General features: G+C 46.8%; 1 protein-coding gene across 1 annotated transcript; it reads right to left on the reverse strand.

The window, feature by feature from the left end:
• Nucleotides 1-2,849: 2,849 nt before the first annotated feature.
• On the reverse strand, nucleotides 2,850-27,075 carry KCNA7 (potassium voltage-gated channel subfamily A member 7). Its single transcript, XM_084808299.1, has 2 exons — nucleotides 26,500-27,075; nucleotides 2,850-3,728 (listed from the first exon to the last, which is right to left on the reverse strand). Exons 1-2 carry the CDS (start codon nucleotides 27,073-27,075, stop codon nucleotides 2,850-2,852), a joined length of 1,455 nt encoding a protein of 484 aa, XP_084664425.1.
• Between the last annotated feature and the right edge of the window lie 790 nt (nucleotides 27,076-27,865).

Raw genomic sequence — 27,865 nt, forward strand, 5'->3', positions numbered from 1 at the left:
TGAGGCCTAATTCCAAGAGCATCTCTGGAACATCCTAGGAAGCCATGCTCAAAGGCTCCTGCCTGCTTCCTATGATGCTCTAGGAATGGTGCTTCTATGGCAGGAACCATAGAGAGTGTTCCTAAAGCATTTCCCCCATTTTTTTGTTGTTTAACTGAAAAAGATCCCGCTACAAGAATGGGGGATGTCAGGATCTTTCAGCCAGAGAGTGAATTAGAGGAGAGAAAGGGCTGGGAGCCAGGATTCCTGGATGGCTGAGTGGTTTGACAACTGAGGTTTCTGGGAGGAGTGTTGGTTTTATCTGACCAAAGCAGGTGTGAAGCTTCTGAAATGCTCTTGGGCAGGACTTGGATGCAAGTGAGTTGTATATGAGTGTGTGCATGCGTGTGCATATATGTGCGGCCCCTGCCACTCCAGCATACACGCTTGGGGCTGCTAAGGTTGTGCACCCCTGGCCTATTTTGTTAATGGCTATTAGGCCATGATGGCTACATGCAGTGTCAAGGGAGGCAGCATACACCTGAACACCAGCTGTTGGGGAACAAGAATGGGAGAGCATTTATTCCCTTCGTGCCCTGCTTGTGGGCTTCCCAGAGGCATCTACTGACCTTTGGTCTGATCCAGCAGGGCTCTTCTTATGTTCACTCTTGCATGGCACTGACAACCTGCTGAAATTCCATCTTCCACACAACTATCAAAGGGGCAGGAGCCCTGGCCTCGTTTGCATCTGGCCACTCTATGACCTGCACACCACAGTTATTAGCTACACCTACAGTGGGTTTCAGTGTAGTTAATGCTCTTACACAACCTACAGAATGAGTTTGCAATTTAAATTCCCATTGAAGAAGGGGAGAACACTCCCCCCAGTATTAATGTAACTGTAGCTACACTAACGTTTATTTTAAATATACCATGATCACCACTTTCTCAGGTAATTTCACCGCTCTGTGTTTCTGTTCAGACATCTGTAGCCTCCTTACTCACACATTATTCACACAGTGGTTCCCTGTTCACTTACACACACCTTCTACTTTGTAGCAGAATTAAGCCAAGTAGCTATGGATTTTGTCTTCATTTTCATAGGGGGGTGGGTTGCTCCACATTCTCTGTGCAACAGTACTTAAGATTAATTGGGAGAAAGTGTTGCTGCTGACTGAATGTAAACTTCCTCATGGCTCTCGCTCTACCCAGCTCTTAAGACAAAAGGAACAGAAAGCTATATATTAAGACAGATGATGTGGCTGGGAGAGCAGGAATCTAGGATGTCTTTCTCCATCAATTTATCCCAGGAACGATGGATATTTGTTGGGTTAAGACTTTGTGAACCACTTAACTCTCCCCTCCTGCACAAATATCTTGGCTTGATCACAGGGGAGACTTCAGAAGAGATGCCACTTTTTACAACAGAGATTCTACTCCACAGGAAGTGAAGGATGCCACTTGGATCTGGCTAGCACACGGCCGAAATGAGCTCAGAGCTACATATTTTGTAGCTAGCTGGGGTTGTGTTGGAAGGGGGATCTGCTTTGTCTGAGTGAATTTGAAAATGGCTAAATCAAAGTGGGTGGTGATTTTGTTGCACAGCAATGAAAACGAATTGTATTGGACCGAGAAGAACTGTGTCTGCTCAGTCTGAGTTATACAGAGATTCCATTGGGTTGTGCAAGAACAGGTCAAAACATTTTGATGCCACAGGCAGAAAATCCAAATGGTATTCTTCCCTTCACGCACTGCATAGTGGTAAACATATAATAATAAACTAAATAATGATCAGCTGCTGTCTCTTAATGGTACCCCCAAATCTGTTACTATTGAACTATGCTTCCTCACCATGCCTATTGGTAGGTGGGCATAGCCCTGGGCATGGGACATAAGATATGGTTGGGGCAGGGCTGCACTGAATTGCCTTCTGGGGGTGAGGGATTGAAATGTTCCGCAGTTACTGCTTGCGGAGCAACTGACATATTTTATGCTAAGTTTCAGAAGAAAAGAAAGTGGTCTGTCAAAAATAAAAAATATGTAAGCATTATAGCATTGTTGTGGCCTAAATTAGCACATGATTCTTCCAGTGTGAATTCTCTACAAAATTGAGACTAGCTATCTGTTTGTAGGACCTAAAGCAAGGGGGGCTTTTGTAGAAGGAGGCTGATAGCTCCTTTGCAGCAGCCAGTCTCATCCTGGAGATGTATTTACAGCCCCCGCCCCCCGCTTGGTGTGATGACACTGTTCCCTGTGATACCCCCTGATTCAGAAGCGGCTGGCTGATTGCGTTCCCTTATTTATCCCCACTCTTGCTATTTGGGGCCTGGTTGCTCTGGGTATGTTCCATTGCATGCTCCAGGAGATGTAACCCAAGAACACGTTACTGTGATTTCATGAAGGCATCTTCTTGCCAAGGGCTCTTTGAGTCACAGAAGGGTGGCGGGTGACCAGGCAGAAAGGGGAGTAAAAGGAGCAGAGAGGAGGTTCTTTTTCTGAATTGACTGCATCCTAAACCAACCATGGAAGGAGCAGAGCAACAGGGCATGTGTGTGTTTGTGGAACTGTCTCCTTGCAACGTAGTCCATATGACTCCTTCCCCCCGCTTTGCTGTGAGTCTGCTCCAGTGATGACCTACTGTGACTTGCCCCATCCCAAATTTAGATGAGGCTGTCTCTCCAGCCCATTCTCCAAAACTGATGGGAAATGTTCTCTCTGAATCCATGACACTCTCTTGAGTTTTAGGACCAACCAGAGACTGGTCCTTTGGCTACTTGTCTTATTATGCGGAGCGTTCCAGTTAAAGACACTGAGATGCATGGAAGATCAGCTCAGGATGTGGGGATCAGTTGCTTGGATGGACAAGGTTGTCACACTTCAGTCACAAGACGTTTGTTGGGCACTTCTGAGTTGCCCATGGGTACCATGCCGTCCAGCAATTCTGAATTGGGTCTCGTTAGTGCTGAGTCCCCATAGTGTTTCTTCCTGAGGTGAGCCGTCTCCCGGATGGCAGCAGGGGCCGGGGATGGCGGTGGGCTGTATGGGCAGGTAGTAATGTGGGTGTACTGGCCTTGCTCCTCACCCTCTGTCTCGCGGTGGTAGAAGTAGCTGAAGTTGGAGACAATGACAGGCACTGGGAGGGAGATGGTGAGCACCCCAGCAATGGCACACAGGGATCCCACAATTTTGCCACCAACAGTCTCAGGGTACATGTCTCCATAGCCCACTGTTGTCATGGTGACCACTGCCCACCAAAAGGCTGAAGGGATGCTGGTGAAGTTTGTGTCATCGTGGTCAGCTTCGGCAAAGTAGACAGCACTGGAGAAGAGGATGACTCCAATGAAGAGGAAGAAGATGAGCAAGCCAAGCTCCCTCATGCTGGCCTTGAGGGTCTGCCCCAGGATCTGCAGCCCTTTGGAGTGCCTGGAGAGCTTGAAGATTCGGAAGACCCTCACCAGCCGGATGACCCTGAGGATCGCCAAGGACATCGCCGGCTGGCCCACACCACGCTGGCGCACAAACTCGGTGCCGAGGGCCACGAAGTAGGGGATGATGGCCACAAAATCAATCATGTTCATGATGTTTTTGAAGAATGCTGGCTTACTCGGGCAGGCTGTGAACCGCACTAAGAGCTCAAAGGAGAACCAGCAGATGCAAATGGTCTCTACAATGAAGAAAGGGTCTTCTGCATGGGATTTCAGTGGCGGCAGGGTGTGTGGCCCACTGCTATTCAAACGATGATGGACAGGCTGTGCAAAAGCAAGGAGGGTTAGAGAGAGAGAGATGCTAAGGCATGACTGTAAATGTGACTTACTAAACTGAAAGGAGTTAAAAAAATGAGACATATAGTGCAAAATGTTAGAATTGTTGGGAGAGGCAGGCTAAACACTCTCCCTTAAGAAGCCAGCACCTGCTCACCTCAGGTATGTTTCTGCCATCCCCTCCATCTCCCCCAAGGACACCTGCATTACCTCCTCAAGCACCGATAAAGGCAAGACAGACACCCTGTCTTCCTCACAGTGCCAGTAATAAACCCCATCATAGCCATAAATACAGCCGTTGGTCTGCATTGCCACTCTAGCACTCGTCCTGGTTCCTTCTCATGGCCATGGCCTCCCTTTTGGCAGAAAAGGCATCTGTCTAGGGCACGGGTGGGGGAAGCTTTTTCCTGTCAAGGTCCACATTACTTCAGTTGAAATCTGTCAGGATCTGCAGTGGGAGGAGCCGGAGCCCACAGTGGGTGGAGTTACACATCTGACTCTTACCTTTGTTCACCAGGCATTTGCATCCAGGCATTCCCCCAAGGTACCCTCCATCAGCTTTGTAGTTGGGAGACAGAGCAAGATGGAGCAAATGATCTCGACAACCTGGGGGCAGGGCCAGTGAGGGGCTGTAGGCTGGGGAGAGTCCAGAGGTTCACATCAAGAGGCCTGGAAGTCTGCATTTGACCCACAGGCTGGAAGTTCCCCACTCTAGTCCAGGGTACCAAAGGATGGTGATCAGCCAACTATTTCTTCCCTTACAGCAGGGGCAGGGAACCTGTGGCCCTCCAGATGTTCTTGGACTACAGCTCCCATAATCCCTGATCACTGGCCAAGCTGGCAGGGGCAATGGAGGGCCACAGCTTCTCCAACCCTGATCTACAGGCTGTAGAGGGAAGGCAAATGAGGTGTTCTGTTAGGAAGGCGGCAGCAGCAGCAGCAAGCAACCTATGCACAGAGCCAGTTTCCAAGCGTTTCCACTTGTGCCACTGCTGCTGTACTTCAGCCTGTCTTGCTATCTTGCTAGTGCCAGGGCAAGGGCGCTGCAATCCCTCCATGCCCGTACCAGGGGTGGTCTCCTGATGCTTGGGAAACCAACCACTACCTGATGCAGAAGTGAAAAAAGTAACATGCTAGTGCTGATTTTCGGTGGTAGCAGCAGCAGCAGAAAAGCCTAAAAAAATAAGGGAAAAGCCAGGAGTAGGACAAAGGAAAGGAAGATGTGGAACTAGGCCCTGGCCTAGGGCATCAAAATACTTTTCCTGTATTTGTTTACATCACTGTCCCCTCCCATTTCACTTTATCTTCCCAACTCAGAAGAGACATCCCTTCAAACTCTTTCTGAGCCCCCACATCAGCACTGATGAGCCCTCACTTTTTCCACAACTTGCCCCCTGCAGTTCCTGTTGTGTACATGACACCACGGTTGCACAAGTTTTGCACCACAGAGAGGAAGATGAGCTTTTGCACTGTAGAGTGCGGGCTGAGCTTTCGTACTGCACTCTATGACCCCTGCACATGTTCTTTCCTTGGCTGTTCAGAAATCAAGCTCCAGGCAATGTGGTGGCCGGGTAACAGAGGCAGCCATGTGCATGGTGCAGAGGACTGTGGGTTACAGGCATTGGTTCTTGTCTAGCACTGTGTGGGGCTCACATTTGGGGCGATCACACCATGTAGCGCAGCCTTCCCCAACCTGGCACCTTCCAGATATGTTGGACTCAAGCTCCCGTCATCACTGATGATCGGCCATGCTGGTTGGGCCGATCAGAGTTGAAGTCCAATAACATCTGGAGGACCACAGGCTCCCCACCACTGATTTAGTTGAATTCAGTGGAAAAGACTGCATTTTGCTTTTAATGGATTGCAGTTTGTTTTTTAAGCTGTGAATAGTTTCATAGTTGAAAAGCAGTGAAAAAACTGTGGTAAGTAAATAAAATTCAAATGTCCTTTGCTGGCATGAATACACAACCAGGCTAGAAAGATGCTATCAAAGATTTTAAATGTTTTGTCCCTCTCTCATTGGTGAGTAGGAAAACCATTCATACTAAGCAACTTAGCCATACTGTTTTGCTTCCATGGCTGACATTTACCCATTGCTGGAGATAAGTGATTTGGGAAGGAATCAAATCCATAACCTAGAAGGCAGAGTTAAGTTTTCCGTGGGATCAAACCTGTGGATCTTGGAGGGACAATGGTGCACACACACACAACATACATTTGTGGTACCCTTTTCAAATAAAGTTTTTCAGTTCTTCGAAGGCAGTACTTAACACAATTCTTCAAAGGCAGTGCTTAACACAGCATTTTCTGTGTGTGGAAATAAATAAAATACAAGAGGCATACACACCTAGATTGGTAAGAGCAGGGGAGGGATATTAGGTGCCAGTTAGTTAGGGCACAGTGAGATGGGGAGAAAGGATAATATCAAGATCTTTGTGCAGCAGATTTATTTCAAGATAGTGGTTAGCGGGAGCCAGGCCATGAGCGGCAGTGGGAGGGGGGATACCAGGTTAGCCTAGATATTCCCAGGGGGAATCAAAATCAAAGCAGTTTCTAAAGCCTGGAGAAAAGCCGAATGTCAAGGTCAAATGTCCCTCCCAGCTCTGTCCTCTGGTCAGCTCTAATTTCCTGGCTCGCTAATTTTGACTCCTGTTCTCTATGTAAGCAGGGCTTGTTCGCTTTGCAAGCAAGAGAGATGTGTGGTGGGTTAGGGGGAATTCTGTCTTCAGACCTGCTTGGACTCAGAAAAGCCCCTAGACTGGGTCAGTCTGATGTCTCTGGGTAGAACATGCTAAGGGTTTATTTTTTGCATCCCCAGCCTTGGATCTGGGTTTGGGATGCAAACAGGGCTTCTGTACATTTGTGGTGGAGATAATCTTGACAACTGTTTCTAAAGAAATGCTGCATTTTCTATGCATCCTCTGTTGTTTCCTTCGTATTCCACCCATCTTCCAGGGAACTCGGAGCAGAATCCTTTGAGCCATCAAACAATCTCTCATCCAGCTATTGGCAAGCCCCAGATTTGCTTACTTCTAGAGATGGAACTACATCAGTCGCTTTCAGACCATTCTACATACTAATACAATCATTCTACATACTAATACAAACTCATCATCTGAGCATTATCTGATCCTTATACAGCCAAAACGGCATCATCCATGGTGGGGGGGTGGGGGGTATCAGCAGGCTTGGGGAACTCCACGGTTTGCAGAAGCACCAAATAAAAAAAGGGGGGAATCCCCCAAAACAGCTCCATCATGAGGACAAAAGGGAGTCATTGTCAAAAGTAGGTATGGTTGGGCACCTGCCAAGGGCCCACAGCCCAGCAGGAGCCCACTAACAAGAGCCCCTGGATTTACTCCTCCTCTTCAACGTTGCAACCTGCTGCATCACCTGTCTTTCACTCTGGCTCAGACAATGGTGGTGGTGAGAAGAAGGAACGATAGATGCCACTGCCTCCTTGCTCACTGCCTGCCTGCCTGCCTGCCTGCCTGCCAGCCAAGCATGCACCTAGTAGCAATGATTAGAAAGAGGACGAGGAGGAGCAATAGCAGCTGGTGACAATGGCTGCGAGAAGGTAGACTCCCTGAAGGAGAGGCCCATTGAGGGTGACTTGCCCAAGGCCCCTCAAAAACCTGGTGATGTAATGGAATGGAGTATCCTCAAAAAGAGCATAGCGGGCTGGCATCCTGAACAAATGTATTCGACACTGCAACTTTTTGTTGCAGGTCACGCTTGCTTATCCATGTTTTACAAACTGGCTCAAATCTCTCACAGCTCATCTCGCAGGGCAAAATGCTATGCAATTCTGTTATTCAGTGGCCAAAACCATTGACTTCTGCCACATCCGAACATCATGTGAGCATGGCTATATATCACGTGGTATATACCGTGCCCTATAATATTTATGGTTTCTTTTCATTTTTAATCTGCCTTTCTTCCAAGGAGCTATGGGTGACATGCAAGGCCCTTCCCCTCCCATTTTAGCTTCACAAAATCCCTGTCTAAGCTGACAGATAAGTGACAGGCCCAAGTTCATCCAGTCCAGATTGGGAGCACATTTCCATAATTCCTGAATGTTAGGGTAGTGCAGCAAAGCTGCCTTTTCACCACACTTGAAACGTCTTGTTTGAGTGATTACGTGGGTGGTTAAAGTCTGTGAAGGGTTAAGAAACAACGCATGAGATTAAGCACATATTTTAAAAACTATGCTTTCTATCACTGGCCACTTCATTTTTTCAGAAAAAGCAGCAGTGTGGGACCCTAATCTGGATCAAGACCATGCCATGTGGGGAGGAAGTTAACCCTTTCCACCCTCTACCATCTTCCTGCAGAACGCCCCCCCCCCCCACTGCCCCAGTTCCTATTTCCCCTGAATGTGCTCTTTACTGCAAATAGCACTGTAGAGCAGGGATGGGCAGACTCCAGGATTGCGGTTCTACTTCATTTCAAGATGAGGCTGGACAGCCATCTGTCAGGGATGCTCTGACTTGGATTCCTGCATTGAGCAGGGGGCTGGACTCGATGGTCTTATAGGCCCCTTCCAACTCTACTATTCTATGATTCTATGATTCATTTGTATTTTTACTAGAACTCAGAGGTCCGGCAACCAGAGCCATGTCCAAAATACTGGCTCAAGTGGCCTGGCAGATGAGCAGTAAGAGTTAAGGAATGGGGCACCTCTGAGGACATGCTCAGCCCAGGAATTTGCCATCAGTACCAGAACCAAGCTCTGAAGTCCTTTCACACAAAATCCACTCATGGTTTTCCCCAAGTGTTCTTTTTCAGCAACCTAATTTAGGGGAAAAGAAGCATTTTAATTGTTGCTATTGTTAAGACAATTGAGAGTCAGAAAACCTTGCTGATCTACTGCAAATCACCCAGAGATCTACCAGTAGATCCCGATTTACCTTTTGCCCACCCTTGCCTTAAGAGGGGAAATAGCGGAAGGGAAAGAGTTAAACACCCCTCCCTCTATGCCATGGTCCCAATCCAGTTTGGGGCCACACACAGCTTTTTTTTCTGAAAAAATAAAAGGGTCAGTGCAAAGCACATTCTTAATGATGCATGCTTAGCATAATGGGCATTTCTACATGAGGCTTGTATTCTGCACCTTTATCGAGGCTTCTGTTTCCAGATTCTTTGCTGAATCAAGATCTGCTCTTTTACACACCCCTTTTTCGGGGAGCGGGGGTCTTTCTCTGCCATTCTATATGTTTCATTATACAGCCACCAGATGGTGCTGTGGTATAGGAGAATTGTGCAATTACAGGAGCCTCTCATTCTGCCATTTCTAAATAATACCAGACCTTCCTTGTTAGGGGAAAAAATATGATAATTATTGCAAAACACAGGAGAAGCCCTGGAGAATGACAATGTCATGTAAAGGACCCGCAGACTACCATGAATCACAGCTGCACAATAAAAGCCTCATGTAGAAAGGCTCAATGTATAGTTTGGGTGCTTCCAATGGAGGACTTCCGATGCTAGGAATCAAAAGGCAAGCTCTTCTGTCTTTAACAGATCTTTTCTGGTCAGAAAAAAGCATGGAAGAAGCACTGGGGAAACAAGGGAGTGAAGATGACAAAGTCTGATCTCCCCATTAAATTCTGTGAATGATGCAAGGCAATTGCACAATAAAAGCCTCATCCGGACACACCCTTTGGCCCTGAGAGGCTGTGCCTGCACTCTGGTCTCCTGCAACCATACAAAGCCCCTATGCCTCCTTGTGCTGTCACTGTGCTGGGGTGCAGTTGCTTGGTGCTGCCCTAGCTCGCAACATCTCTGGCCCAACAGGAAATGAATTCTGTGACACTCACATTCCACCCACGTTTTTCTAACTCCATGATCAGGCAAAAAAGGGTCGAGGTTGCATTCAGAAGTAATCCTGAATGCATGTCTTTCGCTGTGTGTGTGCACAGTTGTCTTTTAAATTGGATGGATTCAAAACTGAATTAGAATGGAGCATATGCATTTGTCGTTGCGTTTTATTGTTATCCACCCTGAACCTCTCAAAGGCAGAAGCTTTAAGCTTTAATCCTTGTTAGGTCTCTTGGAGAGGATCAAATCCCACTGGCATATTGTGCAGACACATTGATCCTACTGATTACCAGTGATATTATGGACTATAGTCAAGTAGAGTATTACTTCACCAGAGGAGCACAATTATGCTTAGCTCCTCTTTGATCACAAGTGACACATCTCTATACTAACCATAGCTCAGTGGTAAAGCAGGCAGAATGTTCTAGGCTCAATCCCCTAGATTGAGGGGTATCCAGGTAAAGTTGGGAAAGACTCCTGTCTGAAATCCAGGAGAATCCCCCCCAGTAGGTGTAGAAAATACTAAATGTGCTAGACAGATGGTCTGACTCTATATGGGCGCAATCCTATGCGTGTTTAGAGAGAGAAAAGGCCTACAACTCCCAGCGTGCCCTAGCCAGCATGGCTGGTTGGGAAATGCTGGGCGTTGTAGGCCTTTTCTCTGTCTAAACATGCATAGGATTGTGACCTAAGCCTTATACTGCAAGGCAGGGGTGGAGAACTTCAGTCCAGGGAGCCAAATCAGGCCCTCTGGGGTTTCCCAGAAGGCCACACACTCTGTCTTTTGGCCTCACCCCATTTCCCACAACCACCAATCATTGGGTGGTTTCCCAGCTTTTGTGCAGTTTTTTCCCAATTCCAAAAGGTTGAAATACCTCCCTGAAGGCTTAGCTACTGGCAGTAAGACCTATAAGCTAAAATAGGTGGGGCTGGGTTTTTTTGACCCCACCCCTTTGCCTTCGCCCCCAGCCAGCCACCCATACCCTGAGAGCATATCCAAAGTGGAATGTGACCCCTGAGCTGAAAGAGGGTCTATACCCCTTCTACAAGGCAACTATCTATGTTCCTAACAGGAGTGCAAGGAGACATATTTCTGCACTGTGGCCAGTTCTGCTTTGCTAGAACTTTAGGGTAGCTTGCAATCACTGCACACACACACACACACACACACACACACCACCAGCACCTGCACCAATATTTTTTTGTATTCCAGAAGCATCAGTTATAATTCTTCTTCATGTACATCAAATGGGTAGAGAACTTGTGGCCCGCCAGACATTTTGACCTACCATTCCCATCATGCCTTGTCATTGGCTATACTAGCTAGGGCTGGTGGGAGTTGTAGACCAAGACATCTGGAGGGCTACAAGTTGCCCACCCCCGATGTACATAGAATATTTGGAATTGTGAGAACAGAACTAGAGAGTAATAGTTGTATCAGATGAATTAAAGAAGAGTCTTCAGAAGGTACAAACTTATGGGTAAAAACAGGTAACACCTTTTAACTATGGTCAGAGTGATCCTTCTTCCTTGGTGTAATTCTGGTTTCGGGGATAACACAAAGCATTTTAGTGCCCAAGGACAGAACTGCGTATCACACAAACAAACAGAACAAAACCAACAACCAACATACAAAACCAACCAACTACACATCATACATACAAAACCAACCAGCTAGAGTCCACTTCCGCATCTGATCAAGTGGACTCTAGTCCACAAAAGCTTCTGCCATCATAAATCGGTTAGTCTTTATGGTGCCACAAGACTCTGCTGTTACAGCCTAACAACACTACCTACTCTGGAAGACATTACACTACTGTGTATTATAACATTCCAACAGCTGGTTCTTCTATCTATGCAAAGCAGCTTCGGGAAGAGGGAATTTGTCAGGCTCAGATCAATTGATGAAGACAGAGGTTTAGGGGAAATTTCTTCCTTTACACATCTGGAACCTCCTTGGTGAAAAGCAGTTGGTGGGGGGACCCCCAGGGGGAAGGTGGTGGCTGAAGTATGGGTTATGTAGCTCCAACCAATTCCTCACTGTAAATCTCTCCCATTGAAAAGTTGCTTTGCCTAAAAAAGGTAGTTGTCAAGGTTTAATGACACATGTTTGCAGTTCTGCCCCCAGGTGGGGAATAGAAATGATACCCCATCAGTGGTAAAAATTGAAGACTAAATGGCATCATTAACTACTTGCTGCCACTTAAATAGTAAGCTCCAATCTTCTGTCAGTGTTGAGCTGCCTCGCCTTGCCTAATGGTAGGGTCAGCCGTGCCCAGCCTTGCAGCTTGCCTTACATATTCATACCAGCAAGATGGATGCTGCTTCAGCCATCAGTCTTATTCCTTATGCTTGAGGCAACTTAAAACAACCACATAAGAACATAAGAAGAGCCCTGCTGGATCAGACCAAGGCTCCATCTAGCCCAGCATTCTGTTCACACAATGGCCAACCAGTTGTCGACCAGAAACCCACAAGCAGGGCATGAGCGCAACAGCACCTTCCCACCCATGTTCCCCAGCAACTGGTGTAGCTCACTGCTTCTGGTACTTGAGGTAGCACATAGCCATCAGGACTAGTCGCCATAGATAGCCTTCTCTTCCAGGAATTTGTCCAGCCCCTTTTAAAGCCATCGAAATTGGTGGCCATCACTACATCCTGTGGTAGTGAATTCCATGGTTTCGCTATGTGCTGTGTGAAGAAGTACTTCCTTTTATCTATCCTGAATCTCCAACCACTCAGCTTCATGGGATAACCCCGGTTTCTACTATTTTGAGAGAGGGAGAAAAACGTCTCCCTATCCACATTCTCCACACCATGCATAATTTTGTACAGCTCTATCATGTCTCCCCTTACTCTCCTTTTTTCCAAGCCAAACAATCCCAGCTGTTGTAACCGTCTCTCATAGGGGAGATGCTCCAGCCCCTTAATCATTTTAGTTGCCCCTTTCTGCACTTTTTACAGCTCCACAATATGTTTTTTTTAGGTGTGGTGACCGGAACTGTAAACAGTATTCCAAGTGTGGCCGCACCATAGATTTGTATAGGGGCAGTATGATATTGGAGTTTTATTCTCAATTCCTTTTCTAATTATGCCTAACATGGAGTTTGCCTTTTATATTTTAAAGAGCCATACCTATATGTGTAGAGCCAGTGTGTGTGTGTGTGTGTGTGTGTGTGTGTGATGGTTGATCTTAAAAAACAAAACAAAAACAAATGCACCCAAACAACTCCCTTGGGGATTGGAGACAGGGAGGTGTGCAGTTGATGTCATAAGTGCTAGCCAAGAGGCAACCTCCACAGCAGGTGTGGGAACCACAAGCCTCCTGAGGTCCCAATCTGGCCCTCTGGGATTTCCCAGGTAACCATGCCCCCTTCTTCTGGCCCCATCCCTTTCACCCAACCCTCACTCATCCCTTTGGTGGGAAACCACCAAAATCATTTGGTGGTTTCCCACCTTTTGCACAGTTTCCCCCTGCCCCCGCCCCTTCTAAAAGGTTGAAATGCCTCTCCTAAGGCTTAATTGCCAACAAATTTGGAACACTCAACAGTGGCCACAAGACTGGAAAAGGTCAGTTTACATTCCAATTCCAAAGAAGGGCAATGCCAAAGAGTGTTCAAACTACCATACAATTACGCTCATTTCACATGCCAGCAAGGTTATGCTCAAAATCCTACAAGCTAGGCTTCAGCAGTATGTGAACCAAGAACTACCGGAAGTACAAGCTGGGTTTCAAAGAGGCAGAGGAACTAGAGATCAAATCGCCAACATTCGCTGGATCATGGAGAAAGCAAGAGAATTCCAGAAAAACGTCTCTTTCTGCTTCATTGACTACGCTAAAGCCTTTGATTGTGTGGATCACAACAAACTGTGGCAAATTCTTAAAGAGATGGGAGTACCAGACCACCTTACCTGTCTCCTGAGAAATCTGTACGAGGGTCAAGAAGCAACAGTAAGAACCAGACATGGAACAACAGATTGGTTCAAAATTGGGAAAGGAGTACGACAAGGCTGCATATTGTCACCCTGTTTATTTAACTTATATGCAGAGTACATCATGAGAAACGCCAGGTTGGATGAATCACAGGTCGGAATTAAGATTGCTGGGGGAATTATCAACAACCTCAGATACGCAGACGATACCACCCTAATGGCAGAAAGCGAAGAGGATCTCAAGAGCCTCTTGTTGAGGGTGAAAGAGGAGAGTGCAAAAGCTGGTTTGAAACTCAACATTACAAAAACTAAGATCATGGCATCTGGCCCCATCACTTCCTGGCATATAGAAGGGGAAGAAATGGAAGCAGTGACAGATTTTATTTTCTTGGGCTCCAAGATCACTGCAGATGGTGACTGTAGCCATGAAATTAAAAGACACTTGGTCCTTGGGAGGAAAGCTATGGCAAACCTAGACAGCATAATAAGAAGCAGAGACATCACCTTGCCGACAAAGATCCGTCTAATCAAAGCTATGGTTTTCCCAGTAGTAATGTATGGCTGTGAGAGCTGGACTATAAGGAAGGCTGAGCGCCGAAGAATGGATGCTTTCGAACTGTGGTGCTGGAGAAGACTCTTACGAGTCCCCTGGACTGCAAGGAGGTCAAATCAGTCAATCCTAAAGGAAATCAACCCTGACTGCTCATTGGAAGGACAGATACTGAAACTGAATCTCAAATATTTTGGCCACCTAATGCGAAGAGAAAACTCCCTGGAAAAGACTCTGATGCTGGGAAAGATTGAAGGCAAAAGGAGAAGGGGACGGCAGAGGATGAGATGGCTAGATAGCATCACCGATGCAATGAATATGAACTTGAGCACACTCCAGGAGAGAGTGGAGGACAGGAAGGCCTGGCATGCTATGGTCCATGGGGTCACGAAGAGTCGGACATGACTTAACGATTGAACAACAACTTCTTTAAGTTAAAATAGGCTGGCATTTTTGGTGGTTTTGTACTTGCCCCTTTTGGCTTTTGCCCCACTCACTACTGGAATTCAGGCCCCAAAAGCTTCTCTGAAATTGAATTCGACCCTGGGGCTGAAAGCTGTTCCCCACCCGTGCTCCACAGTCAGCTGAAAACTTGTAGAAGGGATTCTTCAGAGCTGACTATATGACAGAAAAGAAAAGCGCCCTTGTATTTGTTTGTATTTAATGCAGAGAGCACCTCACACACCCCTCACTGTTCTTCAGATGTGAGAGCTTGTCTTCACAGGCTCTCACAAGATGAGTCAAAACTACAACATGGAAAGGATAACTCACAAAGGTTCCAGATGTGGAAAAGGATACCGCAGCCATGGTGGCAGAGGAAGAGAGACTGTGAAGCAGTTTCTGACCCTGAGCCTCAAATACCCTGAGCCCTTAATATTTCAGAGGTCAAAACATGACCTCACTGGAAAATGGGAGAAAGAAATTCATTAGCGCAGCCTAGTATTTAACAACTCGCCTGGTCTCCACAGGGGAACAGGAATTTCATGCAGGTGAGTGAGCAGGCGAGTGTTGAAGAGACAGATCACTCTGTCCCTTCTCCACCAGTCTGTTTGGTAGAAGGCACATTTTCTCCTAGCCTACTAAGAAGCTAGCAGTTCGCACTTCTATGCTGACCACAGCGGAGGGGAGTTCCCTTCTGTGCCCACATGGAAACATAGGCTACTATGCTCTTAGCAGGCTGGTATTTTTTTCTGTAAACTAGTAACTGAGCTGGCCCTCCAATAAGGCACGGTGACTCAGCAGGAGAGCAGCAAACAGGGTTCCTTGGAGGACCAGCCGCCTTCCCCCACCCCATCTCACACTTTGATCCCGCTCCCAAAGTGCGAGATCAGGTGGGCGGGGGCTCCAGACAGGTTCCTGCCCAATCCCTCACTTTGGGAGAGAGCTCAGAGCAAGAGATCAGGTGGGTGGGTTCTTTGGAGAGGCTGCCCACCTGCCTGTCTGTCTGCCCTATCTCTCACTCTGGGAGAGTCCCCCAGTCTCACCCTAAGCAGGCAATGAGCCTCTCTAGAGAGGCTGCCCGCCCAATCTCTTGTTCAGGGGACTCTCCCAGAGCAAGACATCGTGCGGGCAGGCTCCAGGGCCACCACAGAATGCTGCGTTTTGAGGAAGAAACCCTCTAAGCACGTCATTCAGGCCTGGGCGGCTCTCTGGAGAGGCCACCTTCCCGATCTCTCATCTAGAGGGTACGGGGAGTAGGCGCTGTGGTGGCGAGGTGGTGGGGTGCGTCCTGCAACCTCAGGCGCATGGCTGGCTAGTACCTTTTCTGGGCTTCTTTACAAGGATGAATTTGGGTAAAAACTGAGGAAGAGAAAACGAGGCCAGCAGAACCTCATCAGAGCACAAAATCAGACATGGGCACTGATAGGGAAAATGGATGTGAAGGGTTTAGCTCCGAATGAAAACAAAATCAAAATGTGGTAGAATTTTCAAAATTCCAAATCCAGAATTTCGCCACATGATTTTCAGGGACTCTTTTAAGCATTAATCACACACCAGTAAATGTTAACTGCAGAGATGTTAAGTATCAGCTTGCTAAGCGTACTGTTTTATGGCATTTTTATAAGAGTGGCCCTAAACAACTCAATTGGTCCTGTTCAGGTTTAACAACAAAAGATAAATTGCTCTTTAATTAGGTGTGGGGGATATGATGGGGAGGTGGAACCTTCACTCAATAAAAGGGGAAAAAAAGTTTGGTGCAACAATAATCATGTCTCAGCTTAACTGTGCACAGGCTGCAATGAGACCATTACATAAAACAGCTTTGCTAAATGTCCAAGATATTTTGTTACTTGATGTGGAGTAGCAAATGGCACCCCCACCCCACCCCCATCCCAGAAGTCAAGGTACATAATATCCAAGTTTGGTCAAGTTATTTTGGCACCGGAGACAGAAAATCCCACAAACACCTTCCCCACCCTGCTGTCTCTGGCAGTAAAAAAGATAATAATAATAAATTAAATAATGAATGACTTCCTTTCATGACACTCAATGTCAGCTGCTTGAGGGCTGGTCCTGAGTCAAGTTCTAAGTAAGGAACCCCAACTCATCAGCGGAAAGGAACTCCTTTTGGTTTAGAGATACTCATGTCTCAGTTTAACCCCACAGACTGCCATCGAGTTCTTGCATAAAATGGCTTCACTGAATATAGTTCCAGCTTCCTAGTAATTCGCCTTTGGTGTTGATGGATTTCTAGACTGTGGTGATCGAAATAAGATGACACATTCCACAGATATGTCATCTTCTCAGTTTCTGAGGGGGTGGGGCAGGTGAGGGGAGGGCTTCGAAAGGAATATCTTGTGAGTGACCCATATAAAGGGTAAGTGCATGTTGTGGGGGAAAAGGGGCAGCTACAGGCTGTTCTCCACTTGCACCCACTCAGAAGAAGGCGTTCCAGCACTGGCCCCCAAATTAGCACCGAAGATTAAATGGCGTCAGGGGGGTGGGGGCAGACTTTGGTTCCAGCTGCTATGAAACTCCACTTTATACCTCATTACCATTTTTTCCCTAGAGCTCCTTAGTAATGGGACCAGCAGCTATACAAAATACAACAATAGCAGACATTTGGAAGTTTGCTAACTAATGTTATGATCATGCATGTTTGCTCAGTAATAGGCATAGCATTTCAGGTTTTATTGTGATTTTGTTTTGTCCCCATTCCCCCTGCTTCCCGTCCCTCGACTGTATTGTATATATTTCGCTATGTTGCATTGTGCAACATAGCTAAACATTGCTAAATCAATAATAAATAGCTACTGTATTGGGGGGTGGGGGGAGGTTGTACAAGAGGTTCCCTAGAGCCAAACCCAAATTCCAAAGGATGCTGGGAGGGTTCTTTCTCCTCTCTTGTAGATGTCATATCACAATATACATGTGATGTAGTTAAAGTGAGTATGCACAATGCATTTATAACCTGCCGTTCCTCCAAGAAACTGAGAGTGGTGGTTTAGCTTCACTGGTCCTGTAATGTAACTTTCCCTAACCTGGTGCCCTCCAGATGGTCCTGCAATCCACATCATTCCCAGCCAGCATGGCCAATGTCCAACACACCTGGAAGGCACAATGTTGGGGAAGGCTGGTGTAGTGTTTAGAATGTTGGACCAGGACTGGGGAGATCTGGGTTCAAAACTTCACTTAGCCATGAAGCTCACTTGAGCTAGTTGCTATTTCTCAACAGGGGTGTTGCTAGGCATGGGACCATGGGGTTCTGGCCCTGAATCCATTTCCCAGGGCCTCAGAACTATTCCACAGAGCCCTGAGCATCCATTGGTGCCAATGGAAGTTTTTCCCCCTTCAACTTAATTGCCATGTAGGGGGCAATTTTCAAGGGGGGTTGCAGCTGGGAAGGGAAGGGTTAAATCTCTGCTTCTCACATGTAACAACCTCCCCCCCCCCCAATAAATCTTTCCCTGTATGGCAATTAAGCTTAGAAAAAAACTTGTTTCTTTGTTTTGGGATGATGTGGGGCAGGGTAAAAATTAATTGAAGAATTTTTTTATTTGAGATTATTTGGATGAGAAATTAATTGGCTGGTTTTGCCTCCTGTGAAATTTAAATAAATCCTAGTAATTTCTAAGTTTGCATATATAGATTAGCATATGTACATTTCATGCAGCTTTGTGTCCTGTGGGCCCTGGGCTCTGAATCTTTTAAGTGCCTAGCAATGCCCCTGTTTCTCAACCTAACCTACTGCACAGGGTTTTTGTGAAGATGAAATGCGGGGTGGGGGTGGAGAGGGAAGAATCATGTGTGCTGCTCCAAGTTCTTTGGAGGAAGGGTGCAATATAAATGTAATACATAAAAATAAAAACAAGCTTATGAGGTAGGTTGTTGTTCAGTCGTTCAGTCGTGTCCGACTCTTCGTGACCCCACGGACCACAGCACGCCAGGCCTCCCTGTCCTGCGCTCTCGCCCGGAGCGTGCTCAAGTCCATATTCATTGTGTCGGTGATGCTATCTAGTAGTCTTCAGCTAGTCTAAAACGTGATTTGCCCCAAGGCTGACTGCAGATATGACTGAATTTCCTATAACTGAGCCACGTATCTGAACCCTCGAGAGACTATGAGCAGAGCATGCTGATTTCCCAAACCCTCACACAGGCCCACGGGTTCCCCCCAGCAATTATGCACACAGCCCCCCACCCCACCCCCGGCATCCTAGGATGGCCAGTTGTGCATCACCAAAAAAGAGAAAATGCATCACAGAAAAAGAGGACCCAGATTTATATAAACTGTACATGTGTTAATTTGTACATATAGGTGCACATTTGGAATTAATTACTATAATTTAAATAGAAATTCAATACATCAGTCTATCATAGTGGCGAAGACTGTGACCAGGAGACCTGCTAAGCATCGATGGGCAACTTCAAAGCCCCTGCTCTGCCTTCTTAGGGTGATTTATCTTTAAACCAGACTTGATCCTGGGACCTTGTGCATGCAAATCGTGTGTACCACCACTGGGCTTTGGCCCCTCCCTGCACAAGTGGGGGTGGGGTCAAATAGCAAGTTCTTCTTTGTTTCCATCTGATCCATAGATGCACATGAAGGGCATCTTTCAACGGTCTGTCTGTTCACTCCCTTGAAATTCAGGTCTTTAAATTGCCCGAGATCAGCATGTGGCGCCAAAGCCTTAGATGGTTTGCACATGTGATGCTTAATTTTATTTTATTTTTTGCATTTTCCACATGTGACTTGAATTCTATCTATACCTACACTGGCTAGAATGTGTATTAAAAACATCTTGTCTTCCACTTTCTATCCCACATTAACAACATTCCTACATGTACGCTAAGAGCATGAAAGGCTCAAAGGTCATGTGCAAAATGTCATGTGCAAAATGATTTCAGTTCAGCCGTTCTTTCTACTCTGCCAGTGGAAAGTGTCTGCATAACTCAAAAGGTTGTATATAATAGGCAGTAACAAGCAATATAATAACAGTAAGCCACCCTGCAGCTTTGATTACCTAGTTAACACCGCACCAAACTCTTAGCTGCACATGTAAGTTGCACATAGCATGGGGGTAAGACATACTTCAGGCTGCAGTCCTTTATACATTTACATGGGAGTAAAGTAAGCTCCACTGAACTCAGCAGGACTTACTTCCAAGTAGACATTCATAGAGTTGCACTACATGAGCAGCTTTCTATGATCTATACAATGTGTCAACTCAACCTGCATTGCAGTTCAACCTCTAGTAATGTGGTTGTGATTGCCTATGGGTTACAGCTTACCCCCACACTTAAAATGTCACTTTTATATGTGCAAATATTGTGCAAATGTCACAAACATTTGAAAGAGGTTGGCAGTGACCCACTCAGTGCATGGGGACCTGCAATCTAAGTGGCAGAGGCGTGTTCCCAGGTTTGCTTCACCACAGGTTGGCCTGCATCAACTCAACCCCAGGTATTTCTTTTTAATTCTTTCTTTGTTAAGGCGCTTTGGACAGGGTACATATACACAAACATTAATAAGCACAATACATCTGTGCTCAGTGTTTTATGTCTGTTAAAGCACATCGAAATAACAGAGAGAAGCAGAGAAGAAACTGCAGAGAGATAAAGGGAGAAGAAAGAAAAAGAGTGAGGGAGAAAGGTGAAAGGGAACATGTATAAGACCAAGTAAGATTACATTGCATCTAAGATCGCTGTCATTCCTCTGGGATATGAATGATGTATAAGGATAGACAATGATGGAAAGAAATGCAGGCTTCATAGAATCATAGAATAGTAGGGTTGGAAGGGGCCTACAAGGCCATCGAGTCCAACCCCCTGCTCAGTGCAGGAATCCAAGTCAGAGCATCCCTGACAGATGGCTGTCCAGCCTCGTCTTGAATGCCTCCAGTGTGGGAGAGCCCACCACCTCCCTAGGGAATTGGTTCCATTGTCGTATTGCTCTAACAGCCAGGAAGTTTTTCCTGATGTTCAGCCGGAATCTGGCTTCCTGTAACTTGAGCCCATTATTCCGTGTCCTGCACTCTGGGATGATTGAGAAGAGACCCTGGCCTTCCTCTCTGTGACAACCTTTCAAGTACTTGAAGAGCTCTATCATATCTCCCCCCAGTCTTCTCTTCTCAAGGCTAAACATGTTTCAGACATTCAGGCTGCAATCCTATACACACTTACCTGGGAGTAAGTCTCATTGAACTCAGTGAGTTTATTTCTGAATTGACATGTACAGGATTGCACAGTCAGTGTCAGTTTATCGTGATTTATGGGCCTGACATCATTATGTCTAAAATGGGTCATAGTCAATGAAAGGGAGTCGAACCAAGTTCAGTTGTTCCCAAAGGGTTGTATGTATCAAGCTATAGTATTAAGGCTAAAAGTGTCAACTGATGGATGTGATCAGCAACAAAGGAATTCATTTTTTTCCATTCCAAATTCTGCAGCTGGGCAACCATAAAACCCCACTTTGCATACAATTGCATGCCTAACCTTTAAAAGTCTGTTTTTCCTCTATTGCTACACCAGCCAACAGACCTGGTTTTCCACAGGTTTTGATAACAGCAGCGCCTTCAAGCAAATTTATACAGCTGTCAGTTTTAGAGACATTGTGCCTGCCCCATCTGAGTGAAGCCATGCTGGCTGGCACCCCTAGACATGGCCCCTGCCATGATGTACCTCATTCCCCTCCCCCCCAGGGGGGCTGCCCCAGACCAGGGGGGAGGGGGCAGGCATATAACTCTGTTCCTCTCTGGCTTCAAACTGTATAGACTGCAAAACTATGTGCTGGTTATGGAAGTCTGCCCCTAGTGGCTGAAGATGTTACAGCGGGTTCAATCACATGGACACATTAAAATTAATTAAAATCAATTAATGTGTTTTTAAAACAAAATATTCCTGAGGCATACACCACTAGGGTTCCCTTAGTATGCATACCAATTTTTAGGCACCTAGGTTTCACGGTCTTGATGCCATCCATGAGGACTAGAAACGTGTCTTTGGGCTTCTCTACACAAGGCTTTTATTGTGCACTTGTCATTGCTCACTCATGGTTTACTGGTGCTATAGATGACGTCATGACCCTTCAGTTTCACTTCTGTTTTTTAAGAGCTCTTTTGCAGGGGGAGGGGTGGAGCAGGGAAAAACAAGTATTTTTTTCATCCAAAAACAAACCACAAATCCCTACTATTGTAATTGTGTTAGTCAGCTATACCACAATGCCATTAGAGGTTATGTAGCAGAAAGGAAAAACTCTTTGTGTAGAGATCTCATCTTAATTCTGCGATGCTATAGTAGATACAGCGGGTTAACAGTCTCGTCTAGAAAAGCTTTTAAAAAATGGATGCAGAGATGTTCCACATTTTGCATAAAGTGCTGGATTTTAATCAGAGCTGTTTTCTCTGAAAATGTGTTCACTGAAATATACTAAGTGCAACCCTAATTGAGAGAAATTCTTATGTCTTTTTTTTTAAACCCTCAAAATCTCTCCTGCCTCAAAATATTGGACTATCAGCCATAATCAGTGATCAATTAATCACTTGAAAGCAAGAGTGTCAATGAAGTAAAAGTATCTTTCATCAATTAAACTCCCTCCCAACCTGCATTACATACAAAATATCTCATCTCTAGGAATAAAACCCAGTTGTCTCTTGCAAACCATTGGCTCATCTGCTATGTATTGCTGATATTCACAAACATCTTTGCATCTGAGGGCAAAGGTATCAACTATGTAATGCTAAGAAACAAAAGCTTCATACAGCACCCAGGGACTGAAGAGGATGGAGGAGTCAGGGTGCATAGGATTGATAGTCAGGCAGACTGAGGGTCAAAAAGTAGGGGAGCTAAACACAAGAAACTCAAGAGGAAGGGAGGATGAAAGAAATGGGGAAAGTAGGCAACAGTTTGTTGAGAAATAGAGAAAGATTAGATGGAGGAAACAGAAGCCCAAGGGAAAGAGAGGGGGAATGAGGTAGGGAACTGGGGAACGGAGAGGACAAAGAGGTGTACCTAGGGAAAACCCTCTTACGGGGCCTAGGATTGGAGGCAAGAGTACTCTGGGCCAAGATGGGAAAGGAAGTCCCTTCCAGTGCAATCCTGGGTGTATTATTCAGAAGCAAGTCCCACTGAGTTTAATGGAACGTACAAAGTGAGCTTAGGACAGCGGTGGGGAACCAGTGGCCCTCCAGATGTTGTTGAACTACAACTTATTTATTTATTTTATTTATTTTATTTTTTGCATTTATACCCCGCCTTTCTCCCTCTCGCAAGGAACTCAAGGCGGCTTACAACTTCAATTCTCCCTGACCACTGGCCACATTGTCTGGGGTTAATGGGAGTTGGAGTCCAACAACATCTGGAGGGCCACGGGTTCTGCATCCCTGGTTTAAGACTTCAGACTTCAATCCTGTACAAACATACCTGGGAGTAAGCCCTACTGAACTAAACAGGACTTATTTCTGAACAGAGACATGGATAGTGCAGTGGTGGGGGGTGGGTAGATTGGAATCTATTGGTAGGTCTCTAGGCGACTTGCAGGACATCTGCAAGGGTTTCTGACTTCCAACTGTTTAACAACAGCAACACCTAAAAGTCTCTCTCTGGCTGCTGAAATTAAGAAACGTAGGCAGGGCAGGGTGCGGAGAGCCAGGAGTCGTTTTTTGTGTGGAAAGGCTGAGAGTTCAGTTCTGATAATGAAAACAAATTCCTGGGCTGAGCATGTGCTCAGAGGCACCCTTTAATTCTAAGCATATGTCTTCCCCACTGAACCTCTGTGCAAACACTCAACTCCAGCTGCTGGATGTTGGAGATTAATAATAAATAAATAAATAAATCCCACAAACCAAAAATCTGCCCACCTCTGATATATAGGATTGCACTGTGAGTCGCCCAGAATACTCTTTCTGCCACCTTTGATGGCAACCCCTTGCATAGAGGAATGTAAAAGACTAAGTTTATTATAAGAGACCTCAAACTTGGGTTTCAGGATCAAATGTGCAACATTGTTTCTCAGAAAGAAGAACCCCGCTTGGCTTTGCCAAATGTAATTGGAGTGTAGCATTAGGACAGAACCACTTCCATGGATGTCCATAATGTCCCTGATTGGATGCTTGCACTGAAACAGGGACTGGTGGGGGCGGGGCGCTCCGTGAGTGACACAAAAGCACATGATGGGGAGGGGCAGTGGGGGCTCTCCATGGCAAAGTGCCCCACAGGGATTCCCCTCTTGGCCTCAGAAGCCAGGTTGATCTGGCCTTTCAAGCCAGAAACGTTACATCAATTATCCCAGCTTCTCTTCCTCCTGCCCTCCCATCCCCCTGCTGCTGTCAGGATCCCTTGATAGTGAGCACTGCACCAAGGGTGTTAATCCTGCCCACCTGCTTGTGCCCCAGCCCAGCTACCAGCAGGTTAGCACCAGTCACCAAATAAGAAACCAGGCGCCAGAGAAATCTTGCTGGACAGCTAATTAGGAACCCTAGTCGTCTTTGTGGGGACTAGGATCTGCAAGGCAGGGGCAGTAAGTTCTCTTGAAGAATGCACGGATGGTAGTTAAAGAGGACAGAGGTAGTTAAAGGAATTCCCTACACCATCCACCTAGTGGCAATTCAACACACAATGGATGGATCAAATTAATGAAAGTTTTGGGAAAACTTCAGAATTCCTGTCTCCATTCCCCTTAAGCGCCTAGAAGAACCCTGTCCATATTAGGATATCTTAGGGTCATGTTAAGATGAACACTGTAGAAATAGGGGGGAATCCCAAACTGTTATGGTCCGGATCAATAGGTATGCTCTGTGAGGCTGCAACATCCTGAAACACAGAGCAATGCCCCCGCAGCAAAAGTCATCCCACAAGCCTGTTGGTTGTTGTTTTCAGATCCTTTAACTTTTCCTTTTAGCAGCAACTGGAACCCATTCAAAAAGGGATGTAAAGGTGGATTCACACAATTTTTGCCGTGCAGAAAAGGAGAATGGGAAGGGTCCAACAACAGCATGTACTGGGATTAATGTTGGTGCACCTGCAACCTCCACATATGTTGGGCCCTTCCCGTGTTCCAGTTGCACATGTATCTCCTTACTGGGAAGTGACTGGGAACAGTCATATGGCAGTGGGAGAAACAATTGCATGAAGCCCCAGGTTGAGGTTTAATGTGAAAAGATGCTTCAGCCTTGTCCTAGTCTACACCCTCAAGCTGTACACACCTTCAGTAGCCCCAAATCATGATGCCTCATTCATCTGGGTGATGTCACCCAAACCCGGGTCACTGTTGTGCAGTTCTGCTTGATCTTCGGATACTGTGGAAAGGACAACCACATTTCTCTCTCTGCCTGTCCCATGTCCCATGGCCACCAGGTCTGATCTGAGCTTGATAAAATGAGCAGCAGCAAATACATTTTCCTGAATATACACCCCTAAAAATTAGGTAGTGTTGACTGAGGGCCAAGAGACCTGGGAAGCAGGAATGCTGCTTCCAGTGTGAAGCTGGATGGAGAAATAGGATGTCTGTGGCAGGGGACACAAAGGCTCTTAAGGAAACCTGCAAACTGGAAGGCCTAGGGCGGTGGATGAAAGGTAAGATGCTGTAGCGCAATGTTTCCCAGCCATGGGTCCTCAGAAGATGTCGGACTACAATGCCCACCATTCCCAGCCAGCACAGCCAATTGGTGAGAGTGATGGGAGTTGTAGTCCAACATCTGGGGACTTGAGGTTGGGAAATGCTGTTTATAGGGCCTCTGTGATAGACTGTGTGATCCCATCACAGTGGTCAGTAAGATCAGGGGGTAGTGTAGACAAGATGACTTTAGTTTAGGGAGACTCCATCATCCTGGGAATGGGGGCAAGGCAGGGCTGGCTTGAGGTTTTTGAGGGCCCTTGGGCAAGACGCTCTCGATGGGCCCCCTTCCTCAGTGAGTTTAGCTTCTCACCACCATTGTCACTATATAGCTGCTATTGTTCCTCATCTTCTTTCTCATAATTGCTACCATTTTCTTGCTTGGCAAGCAGAGAGCCAGTGAGCAAGTAGGCTGTGGCATCTACTGCTCCTCCTGCTCAGCAGCACTGTTGTCTGGGCCAGAGCGAGAGGCAGGTGAACAAGCAGGTTGCAAAGGTGAAGAGGAGGAACAAGTCCAGGAGGCTCTTGACAGTGGGCCCCCTGCTGAGGTGTGGGTCCTTGGCAGGTGCCTGATCATGTGGGCTGTGGGGCAAGGACTAGGTTGATCCAAGGCTCATCTCTAGATCATGTGCAGAATGCATTTTACCCATCACTGAGTAACCATTATATTAGGTAGTGTTGACTGAGGGGCAACAGACTTGGAAAGCAGGAATGCTACTTCCAGTGATACTTCCATGTATTGGGGATTAAGACATTCTGGGTTAGACAACAAGGCTTCCAAGCAGATTTGGGTAGCATCAGAATGTCATTTATTAGAAATTAACCACAGAGTAAAGATGTGAATATTAGTGGAGAAACTCTATTTTTGTTGGAGATAAAACTCTGGTGAAAGAAGGAATTTGTTTGGACCAATATGACAATTTTGTTACATTTGGAAGCTTCTGAAAAATCTTAATTATGATTTGAGCATTTTTGAGGAAGAGGCAACAGAGGACATTTTGAACCACCTTTAAAACAAATGGCAGCACCACTAAGCAAATGGAGAGGAGGCAAACACATTGAGAGCAGCATCAAGAGAAATTATCAACATGACACTCACACAGGGCCTGCCCAACACATTTTGCTGCCTGAGGCAAAGGACAAGATGATGCCCCCTCCCATTTCAAGTACAAAAGCCAACTGGCCTGGCAGCAGACTGGCCTAGCATCTTTCTTTGACACTGGCAATGGGGCAGCAATCTCCGCCACACCTGAAGGTAGCAGGCTAGCTTAGGGAGTGCAGGGCAGGCCTCATGGCCCACAGTTCTTTCCTCCAACACCTTGCTGCCGCCTCCTGGCATCTGCTGCCGGAGGCGACTGCCTTTCTGCCCAATGGTAGAGCCAGCCCTGCACTCACTCATGACTCACCGGCAATGAGATGTCCCTCTCATCCCGAAACTCGGGCAGGGTCTCCAGGCAGAAGATCACAATGGAGATGAGAATGACCAACACTGAGATTATTGCAATGATGCGGGCAGCCTGGGACGTCTCCGGATGCTCAAAGAGCAGCCAGATCTGTTTGAGGAACTCCCTGTCAGGCATCGGCTGCGTGTCTTCCTTAATGAAGCCTTCATCATCACGGAATTTGGAGAGAGCTTCCTCCCCCAGCTGGTAGAACTTGAGTTCCTCCAGAAAAACATCAAGGGGGATGTTGGCTGGCCGCCGGAGCCGCCCCCCGGATTGATAGTAATACAGGATGGAGTCGAAGCAGGGCCGGTTGCGGTCAAAGAAGTATTCATTGCGCATTGGGTCGTAGTAGCGCAGGCGGCGGCGCGGGTCACCCAGCAGGGTGTCGGGGAACTGGCGCAAAGTCTTCACTTGGGTCTCAAAGCGTAGGCCTGAAACGTTGATCACCACCCGCTCGCAGCAGCCCTTCTGGGAATGCCCCCCACAATGGACAGTGGGTTCATTGTCCCCTGCAGGCAGTGGCAACAGCTTCTCCATGGCAGGGCTGGCAGCTACAGGGATCCTGGGATGAGATAAGGAGCCATGATTCAAACTTCACCCCACCCCAAGGCCCTCTCCCTCTCCAGAGAATGGTTTCTGGCTTCCACAAGTCGTCCGTTGCGCTATTCTCTGCTGCACGCTTTCCAATATCAGCCCACTCGCACCGTTATCTGTATCTCAGCTGACATCTTCTCTTTCTTCCTTCCCTGCCACCCTAGTTCCCCTTCCTCTCCTTTCACTGTTTCAGCTCCAACTTCAAACATATCTCATCTAGCTTCTGGCTGAATTCCCTCGCCTCCTCCTTCTTGCTTCTGATCCCTTCCCTTCTTCACAGCATCTCTTTTCCTCCTTGGCATGAATTTGTTCTCTTAAAGCCAGTCTTCTGCCGGTGACCCCCACGTACCATCTTCCCTAGTCTGTTCCCCTTGCTCCACAGCATTCAAGTTTGCTTTGATTTTTCCAAAGGGGTTAGACCCACAATCTAGACCCCACTCCCTCACTGCCCTTCTCTATGTCCCCTTTCTGAGAACACCCCTGCCTTGCAGTGCCAGCGTCCAAGGTTTCTGCCTGTAAACACTTTCCCCAGACCTAGAGGTATCAGGTTGCCCTGGGACAGTACAGACTCTTGGCCCCCTTGCCAAAATCCCAGCCCCGCCCCCAGCCCCATGGCTAAAAGCAATCCCAGCAGTACTCTGATCAGAGGAGGGGAAAGCTAAAAATAATTGGAATGGTGGTGACATAGGGGCAGGCAGAATGCCCGGGGCAGAGACGGGGGTGCGCCGGCAGG

This window comes from Heloderma suspectum, chromosome 6, assembly GCF_057233095.1.
Source record: "Heloderma suspectum isolate Gila_16-S chromosome 6, 16-S_ref, whole genome shotgun sequence".
NCBI classification, from domain to species: Eukaryota; Metazoa; Chordata; class Lepidosauria; order Squamata; family Helodermatidae; genus Heloderma; species Heloderma suspectum.